The 25,308-nt window shown below is 38.3% G+C and overlaps 1 protein-coding gene across 1 annotated transcript in view; it reads left to right on the top strand.

Moving 5' to 3' along the window:
- nmbr (neuromedin B receptor) overlaps nt 1-25,308 on the top strand; it is an 83,156-nt gene that overhangs the window by 21,735 nt on the left and 36,113 nt on the right. Inside the window, exons 2-3 of the mRNA XM_059356328.1 lie at nt 20,706-20,847; nt 21,748-21,963. Of these exons, the coding sequence (XP_059212311.1) occupies nt 20,706-20,847; nt 21,748-21,963 (358 nt within the window). The remainder of the gene's footprint in view (nt 1-20,705; nt 20,848-21,747; nt 21,964-25,308) is intronic.

Genomic DNA, 25,308 nt, shown 5'->3' with positions numbered 1-25,308 from the left:
TTTGCCACTTTAAATCTAGTAAATTTGCAACTTTTTTCTTGAAATATTACCCCCCTCCCCCGGGTTTGTATTTTTATTTTCATTCAGACTTAATATGCCTTAATATGCCGTCAAAGTCAAGTTCTCCTCGTACAAGTAATTGAAGAAAAACTCTGTTTGTACGACTGTTTTTCTCAGCTTGTGTGTTTGTGGACATTTCCAGCTGAACTGGGTGTTTGTGTGCATCATCTTGACAGGAAGTGATTGGGGCTCCAGTTACCACTCCAATCATTATGCTAATCATCCATTAGGCTCGTTGTGCTCGTCAAGGACCTTCAGGCAAGTTAGGATCCGTTAAGGGCTCGTTAGGGGCCTTTAGTCTCGTTAGGGGCTCATTAGAGGCCATCAGGGTCAGACACACGGCCAGATCGCTGCCCGCAGCTGTGTGATCAGGAAATGAGTTTCCCATTAACAAGCTGATATAACGGCGTTTAAGAGGCACGGCGTCGCTGCCTGTCGGTAAACACACTGAGCTCTGCAGCTTCCTCTCACGTCACACAGCACAGCCGGGAAATTAAAACTACTCATTCATTAAGACCTCAGAGAGCAGGAGACTGTCCTCCTAAGACCCGTGACAGAGTCTCTTATCTCAGCAAACGCTTATTGCCACCAATATTAATGCTCGTTGTGAGGAACTTTGATAGGAGGAAGTCAGGTGAAGTCGTATAAAGAGTGACAAAGTCCACGTAAGTAACAAATAGGGGTGGACGGCAAGGTTATTATAGTTAACGAAAACTAACGAAATGACGAGAACTCGAATTGGATTTTTTTTTTCCGTTAACTGAAATCAAAACGATAACTCACTGAAACTGTATTTTGTGGTTACAAAACTAACTAAAACTAACTAAAATTGTAGTGAAAATGTCCTTCGTTTTCCTCTTTGTCAATATTTTTCATACGTAATCCAGAGTTTCTATTTCTCTGCCGCTGAGTGTTTGTATTCCTGCTTTGTGGGCTTCCAGGAGAAGCGTGAGTAAAATAACTGTAATGACTCCATGTTGGCTGTAAAGAGCAACTTCTCATCTTTCAGAAAATGTTGGAATTTTCCCGAAAACGTTTAGTTGTTATGGTAAAAGTGTCGCTGGTGCAAAACTCTGGAAACTTTGGATGTTGTGTTTTCACTGTGTGAAAGTTAAAGTCTTTAATTCAACCATGATATTACAAATCACTTTTTTTTGCTGAAAATATTTTAAGTAATTTAGTGTTTTTTCAGTCATTTTGTGTCTTTTTTTTGGGGGGGGGGCTTTGTCTTTTGTTTCTTTTTTGTTTTGGTCTTCTCATGTCTTTTTTTGGTATTTTCTGTGTCTTTTTTGGTCATTTTGTAAGTAAGTAATTTAGTAAAGTAATTTAATAAAGTTTAATTTAATAAAGTAATTTAGTTTTTTTCTGTCATTTTGTGTCTTTTTTTTTTACTAATTTTTTTTGTCTTTGTCTTTTGTTTCTTTTGTTTTGGTCTTTTTGTGTCTTTTTTTTTGTCTTTTTGTGTCTTTTTGGTCTTTTCTGTGTCTTTTTTGGTCATTTTGTGTCTTTTTTAAAGTAATTTAGTTTTTTTCTGTCATTTTGTGTCTTTTTTGGTCATTTTGAGACTGCCTCCAGCGGCCCCCAGGTAATTTGAGTTTGAGACCCCTGGTTTACAACATGTGTAAACTCAACCTTTAGATCCCCGTCAGCTGATCATCCAGTGCAGGAATGAAGGATCAGGTCACTTTGTTCTGACAACAGAGAGAAATAAATCAGGCTGAGGCCCTGCAGGACGGCTCAGAGTGATGGAGAAGTGGCAGCCAAAGGAATCAAAAAAAGGAAGAAATGATTTATATCCAGCTTTGTTCACAGAATGGATTTTTCTTTCAGCTGTCTGAGATTCAAGTATTGACAGTGAGAGTTGTAAAGAGGGAGTAAAGACCTGTTGTTGGGGTTGTTGGAGTGATGGAGGCTTATTGTCAGAGGCTGACAGAGATCACAGGAGACGAGATAAAAAGCAGAGAAGTCAAGTTTTTTCTGCCACAGTCTGAGTCCATCACGAGTCAAGACTTTTTTTGGTCATTTTGTGTCTTTTTTTGGGTCATTTTGTGTCTTATTAGTAATTTTGTGTCTTTTTTACAACCTGGTCTCAAAGAAATCCGTGAAATAGCCACGGATTTACTCAACTCAAAATCCGTGGAATAGCCACGGAATCACTCAAATTTCCGTGAAACTGACACGGATTTCGCTACAATGCAAGTTAATGACATCATATCCCAACCTGGTATTTGTTCCTATTGGTTTGTTCCAAGTCACGTGACTTTCAAGGTCCCGGCGGTCAGAACAAAAAACATGGCGGACAGTTCTCTCATTTTTAGTGAAAAAATCAATATTTTGACTTAGTTTCTGCATAAAAATGGATTTTGATCACATTTCTAGCGAGAAATATATGTTTTATTTTCTAACCACCACATCCGGTAGGATCGCACAGCACATCCGGTAGATTACAAAATAAAACAGATTTAAAAATAAAACACAGCGGATCGTCTTTTTCTGGCGAGATCTTCGCCACAAAGTGATTATGTACCTTCACTGAGTGAATATTAAGAAAATAAAACATATATTTCTTGCTAGAAATGTGATCAAAATACATTTTTATGCAGAAACTAAGGAACGTTGAAAGTCACGTGACTTGGAACAAACCAATAGGAAATAGCCACGGGATATGACTGTCATTAACTTGCATTGTAGCGAAATCCGTGTCAGTTTCACGGAAATTTGAGTGATTCCGTGGCTATTTCACGGATTTATGTGAGACCATGTTGCTTTTTTAAGTAATTTAATGTTTTTTCTGTCATTTTGTCTTTTTTTTATTTTTTTTATTTTGTGTCTTATTTTTGTCATTTTGTGTCTTTTTTTGGTCATTTCGTGTCTTTTTTGTGTCATCTTGTGTCTTCTATTAGTAATTTTGTGTCTTGTTTGGTCATTTCGCATCTTTTTAAAGTAATCTAGTGATTTTTCTGTCATTTTGTGTCTTTTTAGTAGTAATTTTGTGTCTTTTTTGGTCATTTTGTGTCTTTTTTGGGTCATTTTGCATCTTTTTAAAGTAATTTAGTGATTTTTCTGTCATTTTGTGTATTTTTTTGGTCATTTTGCATCTTTTTAAAGTAATTTAGTGATTTTTCTGTCATTTTGTGTCTTTTTAGTAGTAATTTTGTGACTTTTTTGGTCATTTTGTGTCTTTTTTCAGTAATTTTGTGTCTTTTTTTGTCCTTTTGTGTCTTTTATTAGTAATTTTGTCTTTTTTTGGTCATTTTGCATCTTTTTAAAGTAATTTAGTGATTTTTCTGTCATTTGGTGTCTTTTTAGTAGTAATTTTGTGTCTTTTTTGGTAATTTTGCGTCTTTTTTAAGTAGTTTAATTAACTATATGCAGCTTTGTTCACAGAATGGATTTTTCTTTCAGCTGTCTGAGATTCAAGTATTGACAGTGAGAGTTGTAAAGAGGGAGTAAAAACCTGTTGTTGGGGTTGTTGGAGTGATGGAGGCTTATTGTCAGAGGCTGACAGAGATCACAGGAGACGAGATAAAAAGTTTTTCAGTCCATCACGAGTCAAGACTTCCATCTCGATCGGCTTTCTCTTGTTCCAGTTTCACACCAGTGGTTCCAGCTCCATCAGGGTTTATCTTCTTTATCTCTTCTCTTGGTTCCATTGGTCTTTGGCTCTTCACTGCTAAAAAGGTGTTTAGTCTAAAAACCAGATCAAACAGTAAATCTGAGGGAAATGATCTTGCTGCATGGACAGATAATTTACCTTGACAAGATTTATTAAATTAAGATTATTAAATCTAGAAATAAGCATGTTGAACACTTAAAATAAGAAATTAACTCTTAAAACCAGATAAATTAAAGCTGCCAGCAGTGATGAACTGGCCCGAGCAGAGTGACCTGATGATTATTTGGTTCTTACCAAGAGAAAAAAAAACCTTTGTGTCTTTTTTGATGTATTTTTGTCTTTTTGTCTCTGTTTTGTGATTTTACGTCTTTTGTTTCTCTTTTGTTTTCTTTTCTTTATGTCTTTTTTGTGTCTTTTTGGGGTCTTTTTTTGGTCTTTTTGTTTCTTTTTTGTGTCTTTATTTGGACTTTTTGTGTCTTTTTTGGTCTTTTTGTGTATTTTTGTGTATTTTTGTGTCTTTTGTGTCTTTTTTGTGTCTTTTTTTGGTCTTTTTTGTGTCTTTTTTTTGGTCTTTTTTGTGTCTTTTTTTGGTCTTTTTGTTTCTTTTTTGTGTCTTTTTTTGGACTTTTTTTGGACTTTTTTTAGTCTTTTTTGGTCTGTTTTTGTTCTTTTTTGTGTCTTTTATGGTCTTTTTGTGTATTTTTTTGGTCTTTTTTTTGGTCTTTTGTGTATTTTTTTCCTCAGGGTTTATCTGCCTCTTCTCTTGGTTATTTCCCTCCTCTATTACTCAAAAACCAACACAAACCCAGAATAAGAAGCCATCAGATCTGAAGTGTCCATACGGGGACCTGGTGGCGTCTCCGAGTGTCCACAGGTTGATTGATGACTCAGCGGCCTCAGAGTTACATCACACAGTCGACACAATCACATTCTCCACTCTGAGCACTCTGCTGCTATTACAGCTCCATGACGAAGCCTTCTTCATGATAAAACCCTGACAGCAGTCGCCATGGCAGCAGGTGGGGAAGCTGCTGGGAACCGGCAACTCATTTTTTCAATGCAATGATTCAAATTGAACAGTATAAATTCAAATAATGTGATTAAAATTCAGTTTTTTAATGTAAGTTCAAGTTAAGCAATTCAAATTCAAATATAAATAATTAAAATTCTGTTTCTAGCGGCAGGGGTCAGGGGTCTCAAACTCAAATTACCTGGGGCCCGCCTCAAAATGACCAAAAAAAGACACAAAATGACAAAAAAGACACAAAATTATTCAAAAAAGACACTAAATTATTTAAAAAAAGACACAAATTATTAAAGACAAAATTATTAAAAAAAGACACAACATTTTTCAAAAAAAGACATTTAATTGTATTTTTTTTGCGTCTGTTATTGTCTTTTGTGTGTCTTTTTTTGGTCTTTTAAGTGTTCAACATGCTTATTTCTAGATTTAATAATCTTAATTTAATAAATCTTGTCAAGGTAAATTATCTGTCCATGCAGCAAGATCATTTCCCTCAGATTTACTGTTTGATCTGGTTTTAGACCTTTAGATTTACTGTTTGATCTGGTTTTAGACCTTTAGATTTACTGTTTGATCTGGTTTTAGACCTTTAGATTTACTGTTTGATCTGGTTTTAGACCTTTAGATTTACTGTTTGATCTGGTTTTAGACCTTTAGATTTACTGTTTGATCTGGTTTTAGACCTTTAGATTTACTGTTTGATCTGGTTTTAGACCTTTAGATTTACTGTTTGATCTGGTTTTAGACCTTTAGATTTACTGTTTGATCTGGTTTTTAGACCTTTTTTACAGTGTTGAAACGGCTCCTAACTGCCCTCAAACTGCCTCGGAGTCAGAATATCTTCTGTTGAAACTGGTTTCCTTTCATACTTAGAAAAGGTGTTTGGCGTTTTGAACTAAGTGTAACTCAGTGAGCTTCAGAGTGTCTGGTAGATGGGGCCTTTGTGCTAAGCTAAGCTAAGCTAAGCTAAGCTAACCAGCTGCTGCAGCTTCATACTTTGTGGTATCAGTTTAACACCAAACTCTCCAACAGAAAACAACAAACTGACTTCTCAAAGTGCTCTGAGAGGCAGTTAAAGTCGACTCAAGTCCTTGAATAACAGGAAGCTAAACAGGAAACTGTTGGCTGCTGACTTTATCCAAGTTCTGCTTTTTGGTTTCGAAGAAAGAGGAACTAACTTTAAGGACAAGTAAAAGAGTTCATTTAAGGTGAGAAAAACCCCAGAGACAGAGAGGGAACTAACCGTGAGCTGGTTCTGGTTCTGGTTCTGGTTCTGAGTGTTTGCAGCATGTTGCAGCTTCCTGCTGCAGGCTGACTGGAGGAGCTGCAGGTGTGTGCAGGTCGACTGGCTGCACGCGTGGATTGTCAGCATTTATATCCTTCACAGGGTGACCAAATAAAACACAAAACTACCAGAAAAGACAAAATCACTAAGACGAGACACTAAAAAACAACAAAAAAGACACAAATGACTAAAGAAAAAGACACAAAATGACCAATAGTGAGTGAAATAACCAAAAAAAGCCATAAAATTACAAAAAAGGTGTTATTGACCAAAAGTAACACAAAGTTACCCCCAAAAAAAGACAAAAAATGCATAAAATTACAAAATAAAGACACAAAAATCCACAAAAAATGAACAAAAGAGACACAAAATTACAAGAAAAATGCATAAAATATTACCAAGAGACACAAAATTACCAAAGAGGTGTAAAAGACAAAAAAGAGAGAGACAGAATTACCGAAAAAAGACACACAATTACCCAAAAAATTACATAAAATGAACAAGAAAAGACAAAATAACCAAGAAGAGACAGTAAGAAAACAAAAAAGACACAACTGACAAAAATAGACAAAAAAGTGAAATAAAATAGACAAAAATGCACCAAATTACCTCCCAAAATCCATAAAATTACCAAAAGTGAGTGAAATAACCAAAAAAAGCCATAAAATTACATAAAAGATGTTATTGACCGAAAGTAACACAAAGTTACCCATAAAAGACAGAAATATAAAAAAATTACCCAAAAAATGCATAAAATGACAAAATAAACCACCAAAAAATGAACAAAAGAGATGCAAAATTACAAGAAAAATACATAAAAGATTACCAAAAAATGACGTAAAATGAACAAAAGACACGAAATTACCAAAGAGGCATAAGAGACAAAAAAAAGACAAAAAATGACCCAACAAAGACCAAAAAAGTCAAAAAATGAACAAAAGAGAGACAGAATTACCAAAAAAGACCAAATAAATTACGTAAAATGAACAAAAAAGAGACAGAAAGACCAACTGAAGACCTTAACTGTCTCCCAGCAGATGGATGTAAATGACACAAAAAATGCATAAAATGACCATAAAAGTTCATAAAAGACACAAAATGACCAAAAATAAGTGTACAATTAACAAAAGAGCCACACAATAACCAAAAAGACACTAATATAATGTAAGAACTTGGTAGAAATTATCATATGTGTCGTTATTCATCAGCTTTGAGTTCCTGTTGTCATCTTCTCATCTGCTGCCACTCTTAATCAGGGAAATCTGAAAGTATTTTTGCTTCCAACTCCAAATCTGCACACAGTAAATATTAATATCCAATGAGGCGAGTGACCCAGAGCTCCCTCAGAGCCCGTTGAGGTTTATTAAGGTGGACACGCTCAGAGCTGCTCTCAGGTGAGACTGACTGACGACTCGCTGCCATCAGAAACACACCTGGTTATTAATGATCACTTAGAGCAGGGGGCTCAAACTCCTGGGGGCCGCTGGAGGCTGTATCAAAATGACCAAAAAAAGACACAAAATTACAAAAAAAAAGACACAAATGACAGAAAAAAACTAAATTACTCAAAAAAGACACAAAATGGCCAAAAAAGACACAAAATTACTAAAAAAAGACACAAAATGGCCAAAAAAAGACACAAAATGACCAAAAAAAGACAGAAAATTACCCCAAAAAAGACACAAAATTATTTTAAAAAGACACAAAATGACCCAAAAAGACACAACATGACAGAAAAAAAACTAAATTACTTAAAGAAGAAACAATATGACCAAAAAAGACACAAAATGACTGAAAAAACACTAAATTATTTTGAAAAGACACAAAATGTCCCCAAAAAAGACACATGACAGAAAAAAAACTAAATTACTTAAAGAAGAAACAATATGACCAAAAAAAGACACTAAATTTACCAAAAAGACACAAAATGACAGAAAAAAAAGACACTAAATTTACCAAAAAGACACAAAATGACAGAAAAAAAAGACACAAAATGGCCAAAAAAAGACAAAAAATTACCCAAAAAAGACACAAAATTATTAAAGAAAGACACAAAATGACCCAAAAAAGACACAACATGACAGACAAAAAAAATAAATTCAAAAAAACTCACATTAAACTTTCATATCAAGGTGGGGGCCACAAAATATCATCATGAGGGCCACAATTTGCCCGCGGGCCGCCAGTTTGAGACCCATGACTTATAGCCTCTGAATTTGCTTCTTCTGAGGAAACAGCAACAGATGACTCATATTCACACTTTACACTGTCCTGACCAACCAGGACTTTCACCCAGGAGACGTCTGTCTCTCTGTCTGTCTCTCTCTCACTCTGTGTCTCTCTCACTCTGTCTCTCTCTCACTCTGTCTCACTCTGTGTCTCTCTCACTCTGTCTCTCTCTCACTCTGTCTCACTCTGTGTCTCTCTCACTCTGTCTCACTCTGTCTCTCTCTCACTCTGTCTCTCTCTCTCACTCTGTCTCTCTCTCTCACTCTGTCTGTCTCTCTCACTCTCTCTCTCTCACTCTGTCTCTCTCACACTCTCTCTCTCTCTCTCTCTCTCTCACTCTGTCTCTCTCTCACTCTGTCTCTCTCACTCTCTCTCTCTCACTCTGTCTCTCTCACTCTCTCTCTCTCTCTCTCTCTCACTCTGTCTCTCTCTCACTCTGTCTCTCTCTCTCACTCTGTCTGTCTCTCTCACTCTCTCTCTCTCACTCTGTCTCTCTCACTCTCTCTCTCTCTCTCTCTCTCTCTCTCACTCTGTCTCTCTCTCACTCTGTCTCTGTCTCTCTCTCACTCTGTCTCACTCTCACTCTGTCTCTCTCACTCTGTCTCTCTCATCTGTCTCTCTCACTCTGTCTCTCTCATCTGTCTCTCTCACTCTGTCTCTATCACTCTGTCTCTCTCACTCTGTCTCTCTCTCTCACTCTATCTCTCTCACTCTGTCTCTCTCTCACTCTGTCTCTCTCTCTCACTCTATCTCTCTCACTCTGTCTCTCTCTCACTCTGTCTCTCTCTCACTCTGTCTCTCTCACTCTGTCTCTATCACTCTGTCTCTCTCTCTCTCTTTCTCTCTCTCACTCTATCTCTCTCACTCTCACTCTCTCTCTCTCACTCTGTCTCTCTCTATCTCTCTCTCTCTTTCTGTCTCTCTCTGTGTCTCTCTCCATCTCTCTCTCTGTCTCTCTCTCCATCTCTCTCTCTGTCTCTCCCTCACTCTGTCTCTCTCTCACTCTGTCTCTCTCTCTCTGTCAACCCCAGAATTACAAGAAAAATGGGTACGTTAAAATACCGTGGAGTTTTTGTAGTGCCGTTTTTTTACATCCCTATTTATTTATTTATTTAAAAAACAAAAAACAAAACAAACAAAAACACTCAGAGGGCACTTTTTAACACAAAGGGCCGGGGCCCAGGCCCCCCTAGGGCCCTATCTATGTGTACATGCCTGTCAGAGAGCTGTAATCTCAGTGCTAATGCTAACCTGTGGCGTCTTCCTAAGGCACCAGGCTGGGTCTTACTGCAGAAAGCTCGCTGCCCGACTCTAAGCGCTGCTGGTGACTTCCTGCTGGCTGAATGATCGGAGCAGGAGCTTCCTCTGGCTGAATAAAACGCTTTAGAAAAGCTCCAGGAGCTCTGAACCCTCCAGGTGTGATCAATAGAAGCTTTGAGGACGACAGGCTTTTCACTCTTCTTCCACTCAAGGCTGTGACGTGTTTCTGTGCCCCGCGAGTCACAGCGACAGGCCTGACGTACTGTATGAGTGTATGAGAACAACACACACACACACAAACCCAAGGCTGTTTCATTTCATTCACCACTTTTCTGTTGTTTCTGTGTCGTGTTGTGTCTGCTCGCTCGTTAGTCCACCACAAAAACTTTCACAGTTTTAAACTGGGATGAACTGGAACTCTGTTAGGAACCTAAACATGTGATGATGACTCTGGGGTCCAAACATGGACAAAAAAGAGACTCAAAACAACTACAAATAGATGCAAAACAGCTGCAAAGACACTCAAAACAACTATGAATACATGCAAAACAGCGAGAAAGAGACTAAAAACAACTATGAAGAGATGCATAACAGCTGCAAAGACACTCAAAACAACTACAAATAGATGCAAAACAGCTGCAAAGAGACTCAAACAACTACAAATAGATGCAAAGCAGCTGCAAAGTGACTATAAACAACTATGAATAGATGCAAAACAGCTGCAAAGAGACTCAAAACAACTATGAATAGATGCAAAACAGCTGCAAAGAGACTCAAAACAACTACAAATAGATGCAAAACAGCTGCAAAGACACTAAAAACAACTATGAATAGATGCAAAACAGCTGCAAAGAGACTCAAAACAACTATGAATAGATGCAAAACAGCTGCAAAGATACTCAAAACAACTACAAATAGATGCAAAACAGCTGCAAAGACACTAAAAACAACTATGAATAGATGCAAAACAGCTGCAAAGTGACTAAAAACAACTATGAATAGATGCAAAACAGCTGCAAAGTGACTAAAAACAACTATGAATAGATGCAAAACAGCGAGAAAGAGACTAAAAATATATTGTATTATATTATATATTTTATATCTAGTTGAAGTTGCATTATGTGTTTTTTCAGCTGTTTTTATATTTAATAATCGCTATTTTGCATTATGATTTATTTGTAGTTGCATCATGTCTTTTTGCAGCTGTTTTGTATATAGTTATTGTTGCTTTGTGTCCCTTTGCAGCTTTTTGCATTTATTTGTAACTGTTTTGTGTGTCTTTGCAGCTATTTTATTTATTTGTTGCTGCTTTGCATCCAGTTGTAGCTGTTTTGTGTCTCTTTGCAGTTGTTTTGCATCTATTTGTAGTCATTTTGAGTCACCTTGTAGTTGCATCATGTCTCTTTGCAGCTGTTTTATATCTAGTTGTAGTTGCATTGTGTGTTTTTCATCTGTTTTTATATTTAATAATCGCTATTTTGCATCTATGTTTCGCTGTTTTTTGTCTCTTTGCAGCTGTTTTGCATCTATTTGTAGTCATTTTGAGTCACCTTGTAGTTGCATCATGTCTCTTTGCAGCTGTTTTATATATAGTTATAGTTGCTTTGTGTCCCTTTGCAACTATTTTTTTATTAATTTGTAGCTGCTTTGCATCCATTTGTAGCTGCTTTGTGTCTCTTTGCAGCTGTTTTGCATCTATTTGTAGTTTTGTGTGTATTTGTAGTTGCAGCTGTTTGAGACTCTTCTTCGTTGGTGTGTGCCTGCAGCTCCCCTGGCACCAGAGGAAGATAAATCAGAAACATATTAGGTGTCAGCAGATTCAGTCAGTGCTGGTTTCGGAGGACTCGTCCTTTGGAGGAAAAGTCAAAACGCTGCTTGTCACTCGCTTCATGGGACTGTGTCGCTATGGCAACAGCTGAGGTCCAATTTACTCACCGCTGACTGATAACAGAGAACATTGTGTCATTTAGAGACATTTATAAAGTTAATGCTTCTGTTGAAGGCCGGAGCGCGGGGTCAGCTGAGACATTCAGGATGGGAGACTGACTCGTTCAGACTCAAACTGAGAACCGAGGAGAAAAAAAACAAGAAAAATACTCTGAATCAATCCACCATGCTTAAAAAGAAAAATCACATTTATTGGCAATAATGTTTAGAGTGAAACATAATCGCTACCTGGATCATTTTCAGCACATATGATTCCTCATTATGGTGATAAAAATGGTTTTAGTGTTATTTCTGGGATGCAAAACAGATTCAAAGAGACTCAAAGCAACTATGAATGGATGCAAAACAGCTGCAAAGAGACTCAAACCAACTACAAAAAGATGCAAAACAGCTGCAAAGAGACTCAAAACAGCAATGAAAAGATGCAAAACAGCTGCAAAGAGACACAAAACAACAACAAACAGATGCAAAGGAGCTATGAATAGATGCAAAACAGCTGCAAAGAGACTCAAACCAACTACAAAAAGATGCAAAACAGCTGCAAAGAGAGTCAAACAACGACAAATACATGCCTAACAGCTGCAAAGAGACACAAAGCAACTACGAATAGATTCAAAACAGCTGCAGACACTCAAAAAAACTACAAATAGATGAAAAACAGATTCAAAGAGACTCAAAGCAACTAAAAATAGATGCAAAACAGCTGCAAAGGGACATAAAACAACTCATCATTGTGATGATAAAAAGGTTTTTGTAGTATATAAATGTTTAAATCTGTATCTCATAATCACAAGATAAGATTTTCTCTTTGAGTTCCACATTGTTTTCTTTGATCAATTTAAAAACTAACGAGTGCAGGTTGAAATGTTGAATATAAATATACATTTATACCACAATAAATGTTGACATTTTACATTTCTGCAAACCACAGATTACAGTGAATTTCACCATTTTTTGCACCACAAATGTGTTGAATGTGAAAGTTTGTCAAATCAAAATCAAATCAAAATCAATCAAATAGTCTTTATTGTCATTATATAGTTCACTATACAACAACATTGAAAGAACCACTGCATAAGGTGCATAGTTATGACAATCATAAAACAAAACAACATGAGTAAAAACATTTAAAAAGTGCCGAGCTAAACAAGGACAAAAACAAGAACAAGGACATGTGATGTAATGAATAAGTATAAAAATAAATAAATTGTGTGACCATAGCTGCTTTAAACTTGTTACAAACTGTTTTATAACACTTTTGTTAGGTAAAAAGAACAGGGGAAGGCTTTAAAAAACGCTAATTTAATTAATAATTTCCAACACTTCCGGACAAATCTTTTTAATTCAGGATCCCTTTGTGTAACATTAAAGAGCCACTCACAGAAAGTTCTTTAAAGTTTCTATCGGGTTGTGTGTGAGAACAGTAAGTTGTGTGGAAGCTGCTGGTTCCAGGGTTTAGAAAGTTACAAAAAGATCTACAGTGGTGATTTATTTCATTTGAAGGGCCTGCACTTTTATCGTGAACATTTGGGCGGAGCAGACGGATGGAGCTGGCCCTGGGACGGAGGGACACGGAGCAGCTCTCAGGTTATAAATCACCTCCCACGGTTTACTGCTGCTGGGACTGGAGGGTTTGCTTTATAGGGAGCGATTAGTCTTAATGCCCAAAATCAAAGTTGATTTAAAGGCTCTGTGTTGGTCTCTTAACTGCAGTAAAGGGAATCACAATGCTGCAGAATCCAATGACATTATAGACACAAACAGTTTGTGTTGGAAGAACTTCACTTTTGGGATGAACTGGTACTGGGTCTGGAAGCTAAACATCAGTGATGATGGACTCGAGACACAAAACAACTACAAATAGATGCAAAACAGCTGCAAAGAGACAAAAAACAACTAAGAATAGATGTGAAACAACAGCAAAGAGACACAAAGGAACTACAAATACATGCAAAACAGCTGCAAAGAGACTTGAAACAACGATGAATAGATGCAAAACAGCTGCAAAGAGACACAAAACAACTACGAATGGATGCAAAATAGATTCCAAGAGACTCAAAACAACTACTTATAGATGTGAAACAGCTGCAGAGACAATGCAACTATGAATAGATGCAAAACAACGTCAAAGAGACTCAAAGCAACTACAAATAGATGCAGAACAGCTGCAAAGAAACAAAAAACAACTAAGAATAGATGCAAAACAACAGCAAAGAGACACAAAGGAACTATGAATAGATGCAAAACAGCTGCAAAGAGACACAAAGCAACTAAAAATAGTTGCAAAACAGATTCAAAGAGACTCAAAACAACTACGAATAGATGCAAAACAGAACAAACAGCAAAGAGACAATGCAACTTAGAATGGATACAAAGTAGCTGCAAAGAGACACAAAACAACTATGAATAGATGCAAAACAACTTCAAAGAGACTCAAAACAACTAATAATGGATACAAAGCAACTGAAAAAAGAGACACAAACAACTATAAATAGATTCAAAACAACTGCAAATAGATGTGAAACGGCAGAAAAGAGACTTGTGGTGCCCGTCCGTGTCGTCTGGAAGATTTCAATGTCTCGGCCAAAAGGGATAAATTCAGGTCAGACGTTCTGGTATCTGTGTTTACTGAGCTTCAAAACAACTGATAGTCAGGCTTTACATGGCACCATCAAGGCCTGTAGATTCATCAGATTTTTATTGAAAAGTAGGCTACCTTTGCTTATATTACGCTCTAAATAATACAAGTCTCGGTAACAGACTGGTGTGCACTGTGTTTAAAGTAAAATACCAAAAAGAGTCACTCCCAAAAAGTGTTTCCAGGTAGGTTCCTGTTTGTTGCTGCTGCAGACCCATTTTTACAACCGACAGAATGACTTCACTTGCAGCATTTACAGGCTTTTAGAACGTCTAATGAAGAACTTTTAACAAAAACAACTACAAATTAATACCAAAAGGCTGCAAAGAGACAAAATGACACAATACAGAGACTCAAAACAACTGCAGAAAGAAGCAAAACAGCTGCAACAAGACACAATGCAACTGCAATGAGGCTCATAACAACTACAGGTAGATGTGGAACAGCTTCAAAACAGACAGGAAGCAAATATGAAGAAACTCAAAACAACTAAAAAACATCTGCAAAGAGACATGATGCAACTATGAAAAAGATGCATAACAGCTGTAAAGAAACTAAAGGCAACTACAAATAGATGAGACACAACGCAACTTAGAATGGATACAATGCAGCTGCAAAGAGATACAAAACAACTATGAATAGACACAAAACAACTGCAAAGAGACACAAAGCAACTAAAGTGGATACAAAACAGCAGCAAAGAAACACAAAACAACTACACACGGATTGCAAAACAGCTGCAAAGGGACACAACACAACTAAAGAGGATACAAAGCAGCTGCAAGAGACACAGAACAATACAAATTGATGCAAAACAGCTGCAAAGAGACTCAAAGCAACTAAAGTGGATACAAAACAGCTGCAAAGAGACTCAAAGCAGCTAAAGTGGATACAAAACAGCTGCAAAGGGACACAATGCAACTAAAAAGGATACAAAGTAGCCGCAAGAGACACAAAACAACTATGAATAGATACAAAACAGCTGCAAAGAGACACTATACAAATAGGAATAGATGTGAAACAGCTGCAAAGAGACACAATACAATACAAATTGATGCAAAAAAGCTGCAAAGACACTCAAAACAACTAATAGATGCAAAACAGCTGCAAAGAGATACAAAACAATTACAAATAGATGAGAAACAGCTGCAAAGAGACAGAACACAACTAAAATGGATACAAAGTAGCTGCAAAGAGACTAAAACAAATTGGAATAGATGTGAAACAGCTGCAAGAGACACAAAACAATACAAATTGATGCAAAAAAGCTGCAAAGACACTCAAAACAACTAATAGATGCAAAACAGCTGCAAAGAGATACAAAACAATTACAAATTGATGCAAAAAAGCTGCAAAGAGACAGAACACAACTAAAATGGATACAAAACAGCTGCAAAGAGACTAAAACAAATTGGAATAGATGTGAAACAGCTGCAAAGAGATAGCCTGGGTATACCCAGACTGCCTTGCGCGCTCGAATTTGATTTCGAACCTCCAGGCAGTCTGGAAACGAGGCGATTATCTTAGCCGTGTTTTAGGGATCCAATCACAGAGCGGGGAGGGACGGTGAGACGATGACGCGTACTACTCGGCACTTGGAAGCTTTCCGGATCCAACATGGCTGCTGCAGACGCGAAACTCTCTTTAGCTGCAGATGGTGTTTTAAATAGTTTAGAGCGAAAGTTGAAAGGCGAAAGGTCTCTCAGCGGCTCCGCTGTCCCCCGGCTGGTAGCGAGATCACCGGTAGCGGGGCTATTAGCGCCGCACGGGCGGTTTCTGCGGCTCGTTGCGCCGAGCCGGCGAGACCGCCGGTCACCGCCGGTGATCTGGCTCCGAGCCGGGGGACAGCGGAGCCCCCAGAGACCCGCAGCAGCTTGTTTATTGCCCATAAAATCAGTGGATGTGTGGGGCAGAATGACATGAGGGGGAATAAAGCGTGAAAATAAATAATCTTGCAGAAAGCGAGAACTGGAGAAGCAAAGCAGCAGCAACACTCTCTCACAGACACACACACAACAAACATCCATCTCTGTTGCTCTACTACGTCATCTGGTATAACTGATCTGATTGGCTAAGAGCTACCTACAGACGCTTTGATAGACATTCTAAGCGTCCAATAAACGGCTCCGGAGGATCGTAAACCACACCTCCTCTACGGAGAAAAGCATTGTAGGTGTCCAGACCTAATCTCCAATGAGATTTGGTCTGGTGTTAGCCAGGCTAGCAAAGAGACACAATACAATACAAATTGATGCAAAACAGCTGCAAAGAGACTCAAAACAACTACAAATAGCTGCAAAGGGACAATGCAACTAAAAGTGGATACAAAACAGCATGATATAGACACAAAACAACTACAAATAGATGCAAAACAGCTGCAAATAGACAACACACAACTAAAAATTGATACAAACCAGCTGCAAAGAGACTCAAAGCAACTAAAGTGGATACAAAACAGCTGCAAAGGGACACAATGCAACTAAAAAGGATACAAAGTAGCTGCAAGAGACACAAAACAACTATGAAAAGAAACAAAACAGCTACAAAGAGACACAAAACAAATAGGAATAGATGCAAAACAGCTGCAAAGAGACTCGAAACAACTACAAATAGCTGCAAACAGACTCAACGCAACTAAAAGTGGATACAAAACAGCATCAAATAGACACAAAACAACTACAAATAGATGCAAAACAGCTGCAAATAGAAAAAACACAACTAAAAATGGATACAAAGTAGCTGCAAAGACACTCAAAACAACTTAGAATAGACACAAATCAGCTGCAAAGAGACACAAAACAAATAGGAATAGATGTGAAACAACAGCAAAGAGACACAATACAATGCAAATTGATGCAAAACATCCTTTTTTAACAGTGTTTCCAGTCTGCGATGAACTGGTGTTGCCTCCATCGTTGCTCATACATAAATCTCACATTTATGACGTGTCATGCACACATCACACTGTTCCTCCATTCAACAACAGCAGCATCACTGACAGGTCTGGACTCCAGGAGCAGAAGTTACAGCCTGGGGACAAAACGTAAAACTTGTAGCTCCTAGCTGACATAAATAATCGATAACTCATTACATCAATAAAACATAAAGCCGATGATGTAAGATTCATGTCGGCGGTGTGACAGAGAGCAGCAGCAGCAGTCGGCCTCGCCGTGACCTGGTTTTTTTTTTGTATCTCTGAATAAAATCGAGCAGGAACAGAAAGACTTTTTTTTTTTTTTTTTTTTAGTTTAAAAAACGAGTAATCAAACTGTAATCTGACAGAACACGAGATATCCTGCGGGGGAAACACAGCACCAGCTCTGGAAGCAGTCAGAGTTACATAAACACCGTTTAACATCCTGACAGTTTAATACAAGCACACACACACACACACACACACACACACATTCTTGTACTTCTATCTTTGTGAGGGCCCTCATTGCAACAGTGAATTTCCTGGCAAGGTTATAATAGTTTTGGATTTTAATTATTTTTTAATTTTTATTATTTTTTACTTATTGTATTATTTATTTATATATTTTTTTTATTTATTTATTATTTTTTACTTATTTTAATTTTTTATTTCATTAATTTTTATTATTTTTTTATTTTTTTTACTTATTTTATTATTTATTTTTTATTTTTCGTTAGTTTTAGTTTTAATTTTGTTGTGAATTTTTGTTTTCAAATCCAGTTAGTTTTAATGAGTTTTTAGAGTGAGTTTGCTAGTTTTAGTTTAGTTTTTTTTTTTTTTTTAAATGCTTTAGTTTTAGTTTAGTTTTTATTAGTTGTAGTTTTTTGTAATGGGGTATTTGTTGGTGGGAGATTAAAAGAGGTCACAGTAAATTTTGCCTTTGTTTCCTTTGTCTGATCCATCTTCATTATGTATGAAAAAAGCTGACAAAGACGAAAACGAAGGACATTTTCACTATAATTTTAGTTAGTTTTGTTTTTCAGTTAATTATCATCATCATGTAACCTTTAACCCTTAAAACAAAGTCTGAAGTCTCAAAAAAATCCTTTAAAGAAGTGAGGACCGGCTGAAATGTCCTGACTTTGCAAAAATGTCCTCACTCTGTTGGTTAAAAACGTGTCCTGGTCCTCACTATGTAGGAAGAACAAGAACACACACACACACACACACACACACACATTCTTGTTCTTCTACATTTGTGAGGACCCTTACACGAACCCTTAAACCTAATTGGAAACCTTAAAACCAAGTCTAAACCTACAAGAAGTCCTTTAAGGAAGTGAGAACTGGGCAAAATGTCCTCACTTCTCAATATGTCCTCACTCAGTTGGTTTAAAATGTGTAACGGTCCTCACTATGTAGGAAGTACAAGTATGCACACACACATACACACACACACACACATCATTCAAACAGAGATAAGAACTGTATATTTCAGACTACAAATGAATTATTTACATTTCAAATAGTTGTGCAAGATTGGAGAATACGGATTTATAGTTTGTTTGATTCCAGCTGTTTAAAGGCATTATTTTTACCTTCATTTGTAGATTTTCTCTGCAGATATTTAGATTTATTTATTTTTTGTCATATTTTTGTCGATCATTAATAGAAAACATATGGTTCAGAGGGTTAAAACAGATAAAACATGGAGAGAATAATCTGTGTTGGTCATTTAAGATGAGAATGATAAAATGAACGTAGAACCAGATATGAGCTGAATCTTCATTTAAAAAGATGTTCTCCACAAATCAGAGAACCACTCATGTAAATGAAGACCCTGTAAATAAATGCAGTTACTATGAGGAGGTTATCTTTGAATCTATGAATTCTGGGGACCTGAGAAGACGCCTGTCCCTCTCTGGTAGAACCTGGTCCTGTAGAGTCTCTGGTAGAACCTGGTCCTGTAGAGTCTATGGTAGAACCTGGTCCTGTAGAGTCTCTGGTAGAACCTGGTCCTCTAGAGTCTCTGGTAGAACCTGGTCGCGTAGAGTCTCTGGTAGAACCTGGTCCCGTAGAGTCTCTGGTAGAACCTGGTCCCCTAGAGTCTCTGGTAGAACATCTAGAGTCTCTGGTAGAACCTGGTCCTCTAGAGCCTCTGGTAGAACCTGGTCCCGTAGAGTCTCTGGTAGAACCTGCTCCCGTAGAGTCTCTGGTGGAACCTGGTCCTGTAGAGTCTCTGGTAGAACCTGGTCCCGTAGAGTCTCTGGTAGAACCTGGTCCTCTAGAGTCTCTGGTAGAACCTGGTCCTGTAGAGTCTCTAGTAGAACCTGGTCCTGTAGAGTCTCTGGTAGAACCTGGTCCTCTAGAGTCTCTGGTGGAACCTGGTCCCGTAGAGTCTCTGGTGGAACCTGGTCCTGTAGAGTCTCTGGTAGAACCTGGTCCTCTAGAGTCTCTGGTAGAACCTGGTCCTGTAGAGACTCTGGTAGAACCTGGTCCTCTAGGGTCTCTGGTAGAACCTCTAGAGTCTCTGGTGGAACCTGGTCCTGTAGAGTCTCTGGTAGAACCTGGTCCCGTAGAGTCTCTGGTAGAACCTGGTCCTCTAGAGTCTCTGGTAGAACCTGGTCCTGTAGAGTCTCTGGTAGAACCTGGTCCTGTAGAGTCTCTGGTAGAACCTGGTCCCGTAGAGTCTCTGGTAGAACCTGGTCCTGTAGAGTGTCTGAGCCGGTCCGATGAGGATCAAACACATAAAGAACCATTATAATAACGGTCTCCATAATAACAGTGTGTTGTTTCCTTCCAGCTGCTCATTAACTCAGAGAGAAAAATGATGTCGTTATGATCAGATGATTTATGTCTCAAAGGATCATTTCATAACGGTTTTATTATTTATTTATTTATTATTAATGTGGCTTCAGCCTCCGAGGCCACTCTGGTTACTGATACATCCAGGCTGTGGTGTGTGTGTGTGTGTGTGTGTGTGTGTTTCTCCTGGTAGCTTTCTATGGGAGGTCAAAGGTCGCAGGTAGTTTAGGTAGTTTGGGTAATCAGTAACTGGTAATTAGCTGCAACATTGCAGATGGCAAGCAGATACAAACCTCTGACTTTCAGTCATTTAGATCACCTGACTCTTTGACTCTTTGAGAGTCAAAGAGTCAAAGAGTCAAGAAGTCAAAGAGTCAAAGAACTAGAGAGTCAGAGAGGCAGACAATCAGAGTCTTTGACGCTCTGACTCTTTGACTCTCTGACTCTTTGACTCTCTGACTCTCTGACTCTCTGACTCTTTGACTTCTTGACTCTTTGACTCTCTGACTCTTTGACTCTCTGACTCTCTGACTCTCTGACTCTTTGACTTCTTGACTCTTTGACTCTCTGACTCCATGACTCTCTGACTCTTTGACTCTCTGACTCTCTGACTCTCTGACTCTTTGACTTCTTGACTCTTTGACTCTCTGACTCCATGACTCTCTGACTCTTTGACTTCTTGACTCTTTGACTCTCTGACTCCATGACTCTCTGACTCTTTGACTCGTTGCTCTGTATCTCTCTGACTCTCTGTCTGTCTCTCTGACTCCTTGATTCTCTGACTCTCTGACTCTCTGAGTCTTTGACTCTTTGACTCTCTGACTCTTTGCCTCTCTGACTCTTTGTCTCTCTGACTCTCTGAGTCTTTGTCTTTCTGACTCTCTGACTCTCTGTCTCTCTGTCTGACTCTGTCCCCGTCTCCTCCAGGTACAAGGCGATCGTGAACCCGATGGACATCCAGACGTCCAGCGCTGTCTTCTGGACGTGTCTGAAGGCCGTCTCCATCTGGCTGCTGTCCGTCCTGCTGGCTGTCCCCGAGGCCGTCTTCTCCCAGCTCGTACACATGCCGGTAAGGACCTGAAACCAGTTTAAAGGGACATAATCCTGGTCTGAGACATGGTACTAGACTGAACCGGAGTCCTTTAGTCCCTTTAATGTTTAATCATTAAGGAGTTTATTACCCCATCAAACTATATCAGGGGTTTATTAATGAACTGATGATTTAGTTCTGTTAACAGAAAATGGATAAAAATGGTAAAAAGTCTCACAGCAAAAGTTATTTATATATTTTACTTCCCTTCTTTCCTCTCATCCCCTTGTTCCCTTTCCTCTTACCTCCTCTCCTTATTTCCTCTCCTTTCATTTCCTTGTTTCCTTATCTCTACTTGTGTTTCCTTCTCCTCTCCTCCTTTCCTTTCTCCTATATTTCTTTTTTTCCTTCCCTCCTCCTTTCCTCCCCCTCCCTTTTCTTTACCACTTTTCTCATATATTCCCTTCCCTCTTTCCTTCCTCATCTCCTTGTTCACTTTCCTCATCTCCTTTTTCTCTTTCCTCATCTCCTTTTTCTCTTTCCTTCCTCATCTCCTTGTTGTCTTTCCTCATCTCCTTGTTCTCTTTCCTTCTTCATCTCCTTGTTCTTTCCTCTTCTCCTTGTTCTCTTTCCTTCCTCATCTCCTTGTTCTCTATCCTTCCTCATCTCCTTGTTCTCTTTTCTTCTTCATCTCCTTGTTCTCTTTCCTTCCTAACCTCCTTGTTCCCTTTCCTTCCTTATCTCCTTGTTCTCTTTCCTTCCTCATCTCCTTGTTCACTTTCCTCATCCCCTTGTTCACTTATCTCATCTCCTTGTTCTCTTTCCTCATCTCCTTGTTCTCTTTCCTTCTTCATCTCCTTGTTCTCTCCTCATCTCCTTGTTCCCTTTCCTTCCTCATCTCCTTGTTCTCTTTCCTCATCTCCTTGCCCCCCCCTCCAGGGTCACAGGGACCACAGTAACGTGACCTTTGTGAACTGCGTGCCGTACCCGTTGTCCAATCAGATGCATCCTAAGATCCACTCTGTGATGATCTTCCTGGTCTACTTCCTGGTTCCTCTGACCATCATCTCCGTTTACTACTACCACATCGCCAGGACGCTGATCAAGAGCGCCCACGACATGCCGGGGGAGGTCAGCGAGCACACCAAGAGACAGGTGAGCCCCCACCTGGATCTCAAACTGGCGGCCCGCGGGCCAATTGTGGCCCTTGTGATGATATTGTGTGGCCCCCACCTTGATATGAAAGTTTAATGTGAGTTTTATATGAATGGAACTTTACCATGTTGTGTGTGGAAGGTCCCTTTAATTACTTTTTTGGTAATTTTGTGTCTTTTTTAAAATAATTGTGTGTCTTTTTTAGTAATTTTGTGTGTTTTTTGGTAATTTTGTGTATTTTTTTGATCATTTTGTGTCTTTTTAAAATATTTTTTGTGTCTTTTTTTGGTAATTTTGTGTCTTTTTGGTAATTTAATGTTTTTTCAGTCATTTTGTGTCTTTTTTAAAATATATATATATTTTTTTTGTAATTTTGTGTATGTTTTTGGTAATGTTGTGTCTTTTTTAAATAATTTGGTGTCTTTTTTAGTAATTTTGTGTATTTTTTGGGGTCATTTTTTTCTTTTTTTTAAGCAATTTCGTTTTTTTCTGTCATTTTGTGTCTTCTTAAAATAATTTTGTGTCTTTTTTTGGTAATTTTGTGTTTTTTCAGTCATTTTGTGTCTTTTTTTGGTCATTTTGTGTCTTTTTTTGTAATTTGGTGTCTTTTTTAAGTAATTTTGCGTCTTTTTTAAGTAATTTAGGTTTTTTCTGTCATTTTGTGTCTTTATTTAGTAATTAAAGGACAGGAGAGGCTGTTTACACAGAGCAGAGAGGAGAGGACAGGAGAGGCTGTTTACACAGAGCTGAGAGGAGCGGACAGGAGAGGCTGTTTACACAGAGCTGAGGGGAGAGGACAGGAGAGGCTGTTTACACAGAGCAGAGAGGAGAGGACAGGAGAGGCTGTTTACACAGAGCAGAGAGGAGAGGACAGGAGAGGCTGTTTACACAGAGCAGAGAGGAGAGGACAGGAGAGGCTGTTTACACAGAGCAGAGAGGAGAGGACAGGAGAGGCTGTTTACACAGAGCAGAGAGGAGAGGACAGGAGAGGCTGTTTACACAGAGCAGAGAGGAGAGGACAGGAGAGGCTGTTTACACAGAGCAGAGAGGAGAGGACAGGAGAGGCTGTTTACACAGAGCAGAGAGGAGAGGACAGGAGAGGCTGTTTACACAGAGCAGAGAGGAGAGGACAGGAGAGGCTGTTTACACAGAGCAGAGAGGAGAGGACAGGAGAGGCTGTTTACACAGAGCTGAGAGGAGAGGACAGGAGAGGCTGTTTACACAGAGCAGAGAGGAGAGGACAGGAGAGGCTGTTTACACAGAGCAGAGAGGAGAGGACAGGAGAGGCTGTTTACACAGAGCAGAGGGGAGAGGACAGGAGAGGCTGGAAACATGACAATACTGAGAATGTGTGGAGAAACTTGTTTTACTTTTTGACATTATGACACTTGTGGGCACCTTGAAAAGTGTTTTTATATTAATTATATTTTATTCCAAATTAAAACATAATTATCTTGCTGTCATTCTAACTGTGTTATTCTGCACAAAGACTGTTTGAGTTGTTCTGATTGAGCTGCAGGACTTTATAGAGATTATAGAGATTTTATATGTTGCAATGAAACAGGAAGGAAAATATAAAAATAGAAGAAAAAAACACACAGCCTGAAACGGCTCGTAGGGGTTTAAAGGGTTCATGCTGTAAAAACAGTTTCAGGTTGGTCAGATTTATTTTATAAAAATATAATGGATGGTGTTAAAATAAATGGGTTTCTACGTTGAAATAAATCAATGTTGTAGTTTCACACACGTGGAGCCTCAGGGCCTCTACTGGGGCGTGTGTGTGTGTGTGTGTGTGTGTGTGTGTCTGTGTGTGTGTGTGTGTGTGTGTGTGTGTGTGTGTGTGTGTGTGTGTGTGTGTGTTACTCAGTGCTGATTGCAGCTGATTGAGCGGTTGGAGACAGATTCAGACTCCAGATTGATTTAAAGCTCCACGTCACGTCACTCTGTGGTTCTGATGATAATAATAATAATAATAATAATAACAATAATAACAATAATAATAGATTTTATTTAGAAGGCGCCTTTCTTGGCACTCAAGGGCACCGTACAAAAAGATAGAAAAAGAAAGAACAATAAATAGACAGAATTAAGAACAATACAACAGCTTGGACAGGCAGCTGTCCCCAGAGGGAACAGGCCGTTTTAAACAGACGTGTTCTGAGTCGTGATTTGAAATGGGGAAGTGAGTCAATGTTTCTGAGTCGGGGTGGTGAGACAGGCAGAGGGGACAGACAGAGGATCTGAGGCAGGGGTCTCAAACTGGTGGCCCGCGGGCCAATTGTGGCCCTTGTGATGATATTTTGTGGCCCCCATTACAACATTACACTTCAACAGGCTCTGATGGGTTGTTTTCATTTACTGTGAACAGAAAAAATAAGATTTGTTCATCGACAGCAAAGAAGTGTGTGTGGTTGATTCCACTCCTTAGACCAGGGGTTTCAAACTGGCGGCCCGCGGGCCAATTGTGGCCCTCGTGATGATATTTTGTGGCCCCCACCTTGATATGAAAGTTTAATGTGAGTTTTATATGAATGGCACTTTACCGTGTTGTGTGTGGAAGGTCCCTTTAATTACTGTTTTTGGTAATTTTGTGTCTTTTCAAAATAATTTTGTGTCTTTTTTGAAAATAATTTAGTGTCTTTTTTAATAATTTTGTGGCTTTTTTAATAATTTTGTGACTTTTTAAAATAATTTTGTGTCTTTTTTAATAATTTTGTGACTTTTTAAAATAATTTTGTGTCTTTTTTTTGGTAAATTTGTGTCTTTTTTGGTCACTTTGTTTCTTCTTTAAGTAATTTAGTGTTTTTGGGTCATTTTGTGTCTTTTTTGTCATTTTCTGTCTTTTTTAAGTAATTTTGGGTTTTTTCAGTCATTTTGTTTTCATCAAATTTTGTAAATTTGTGTCTTTTTTGTGTGTTTTTTGGCAATTTTGTGTCTTTTTTTGTAATTTTGTGTCCTTTTTTGGCCATTTCGTGTCTTTTTAAGTAATTTAGTGTTTTTTCAGTCATTTTGTGTGTTTTTTTTTGTAAATTTGTGTCTTTTTTGTGTGTTTTTTGGAAATTTTGTGTCTTTTTTTTGTAATTCTGTGTCCTTTTTTGGCCATTTCGTGTCTTTTTAAGTGATTTAGTGTTTTTTTCAGTCATTTAGTTTTTTTTTCTGGTCATTTTGATACTGGCCCCAGCGGCCCCCAGGTAATTTGATTTTGAGACCCCTGCTCTGAGGGAACATGGAGGAGGTGGGACAGAGGTTGTGGATAGCCTTGAAAGTTACCAGTTTACACTTTGTATTGAATCAGGAACTGAAGCGGGAGCTGTGGTGCAAAATCTTAAGAGACAGAAAAAGCTT

The sequence above is a fragment of the Centropristis striata genome, chromosome 18, assembly GCF_030273125.1.
Source record: "Centropristis striata isolate RG_2023a ecotype Rhode Island chromosome 18, C.striata_1.0, whole genome shotgun sequence".
NCBI classification, from domain to species: Eukaryota; Metazoa; Chordata; class Actinopteri; order Perciformes; family Serranidae; genus Centropristis; species Centropristis striata.
This window is presented reverse-complemented; position numbering and strand designations above follow the sequence as displayed.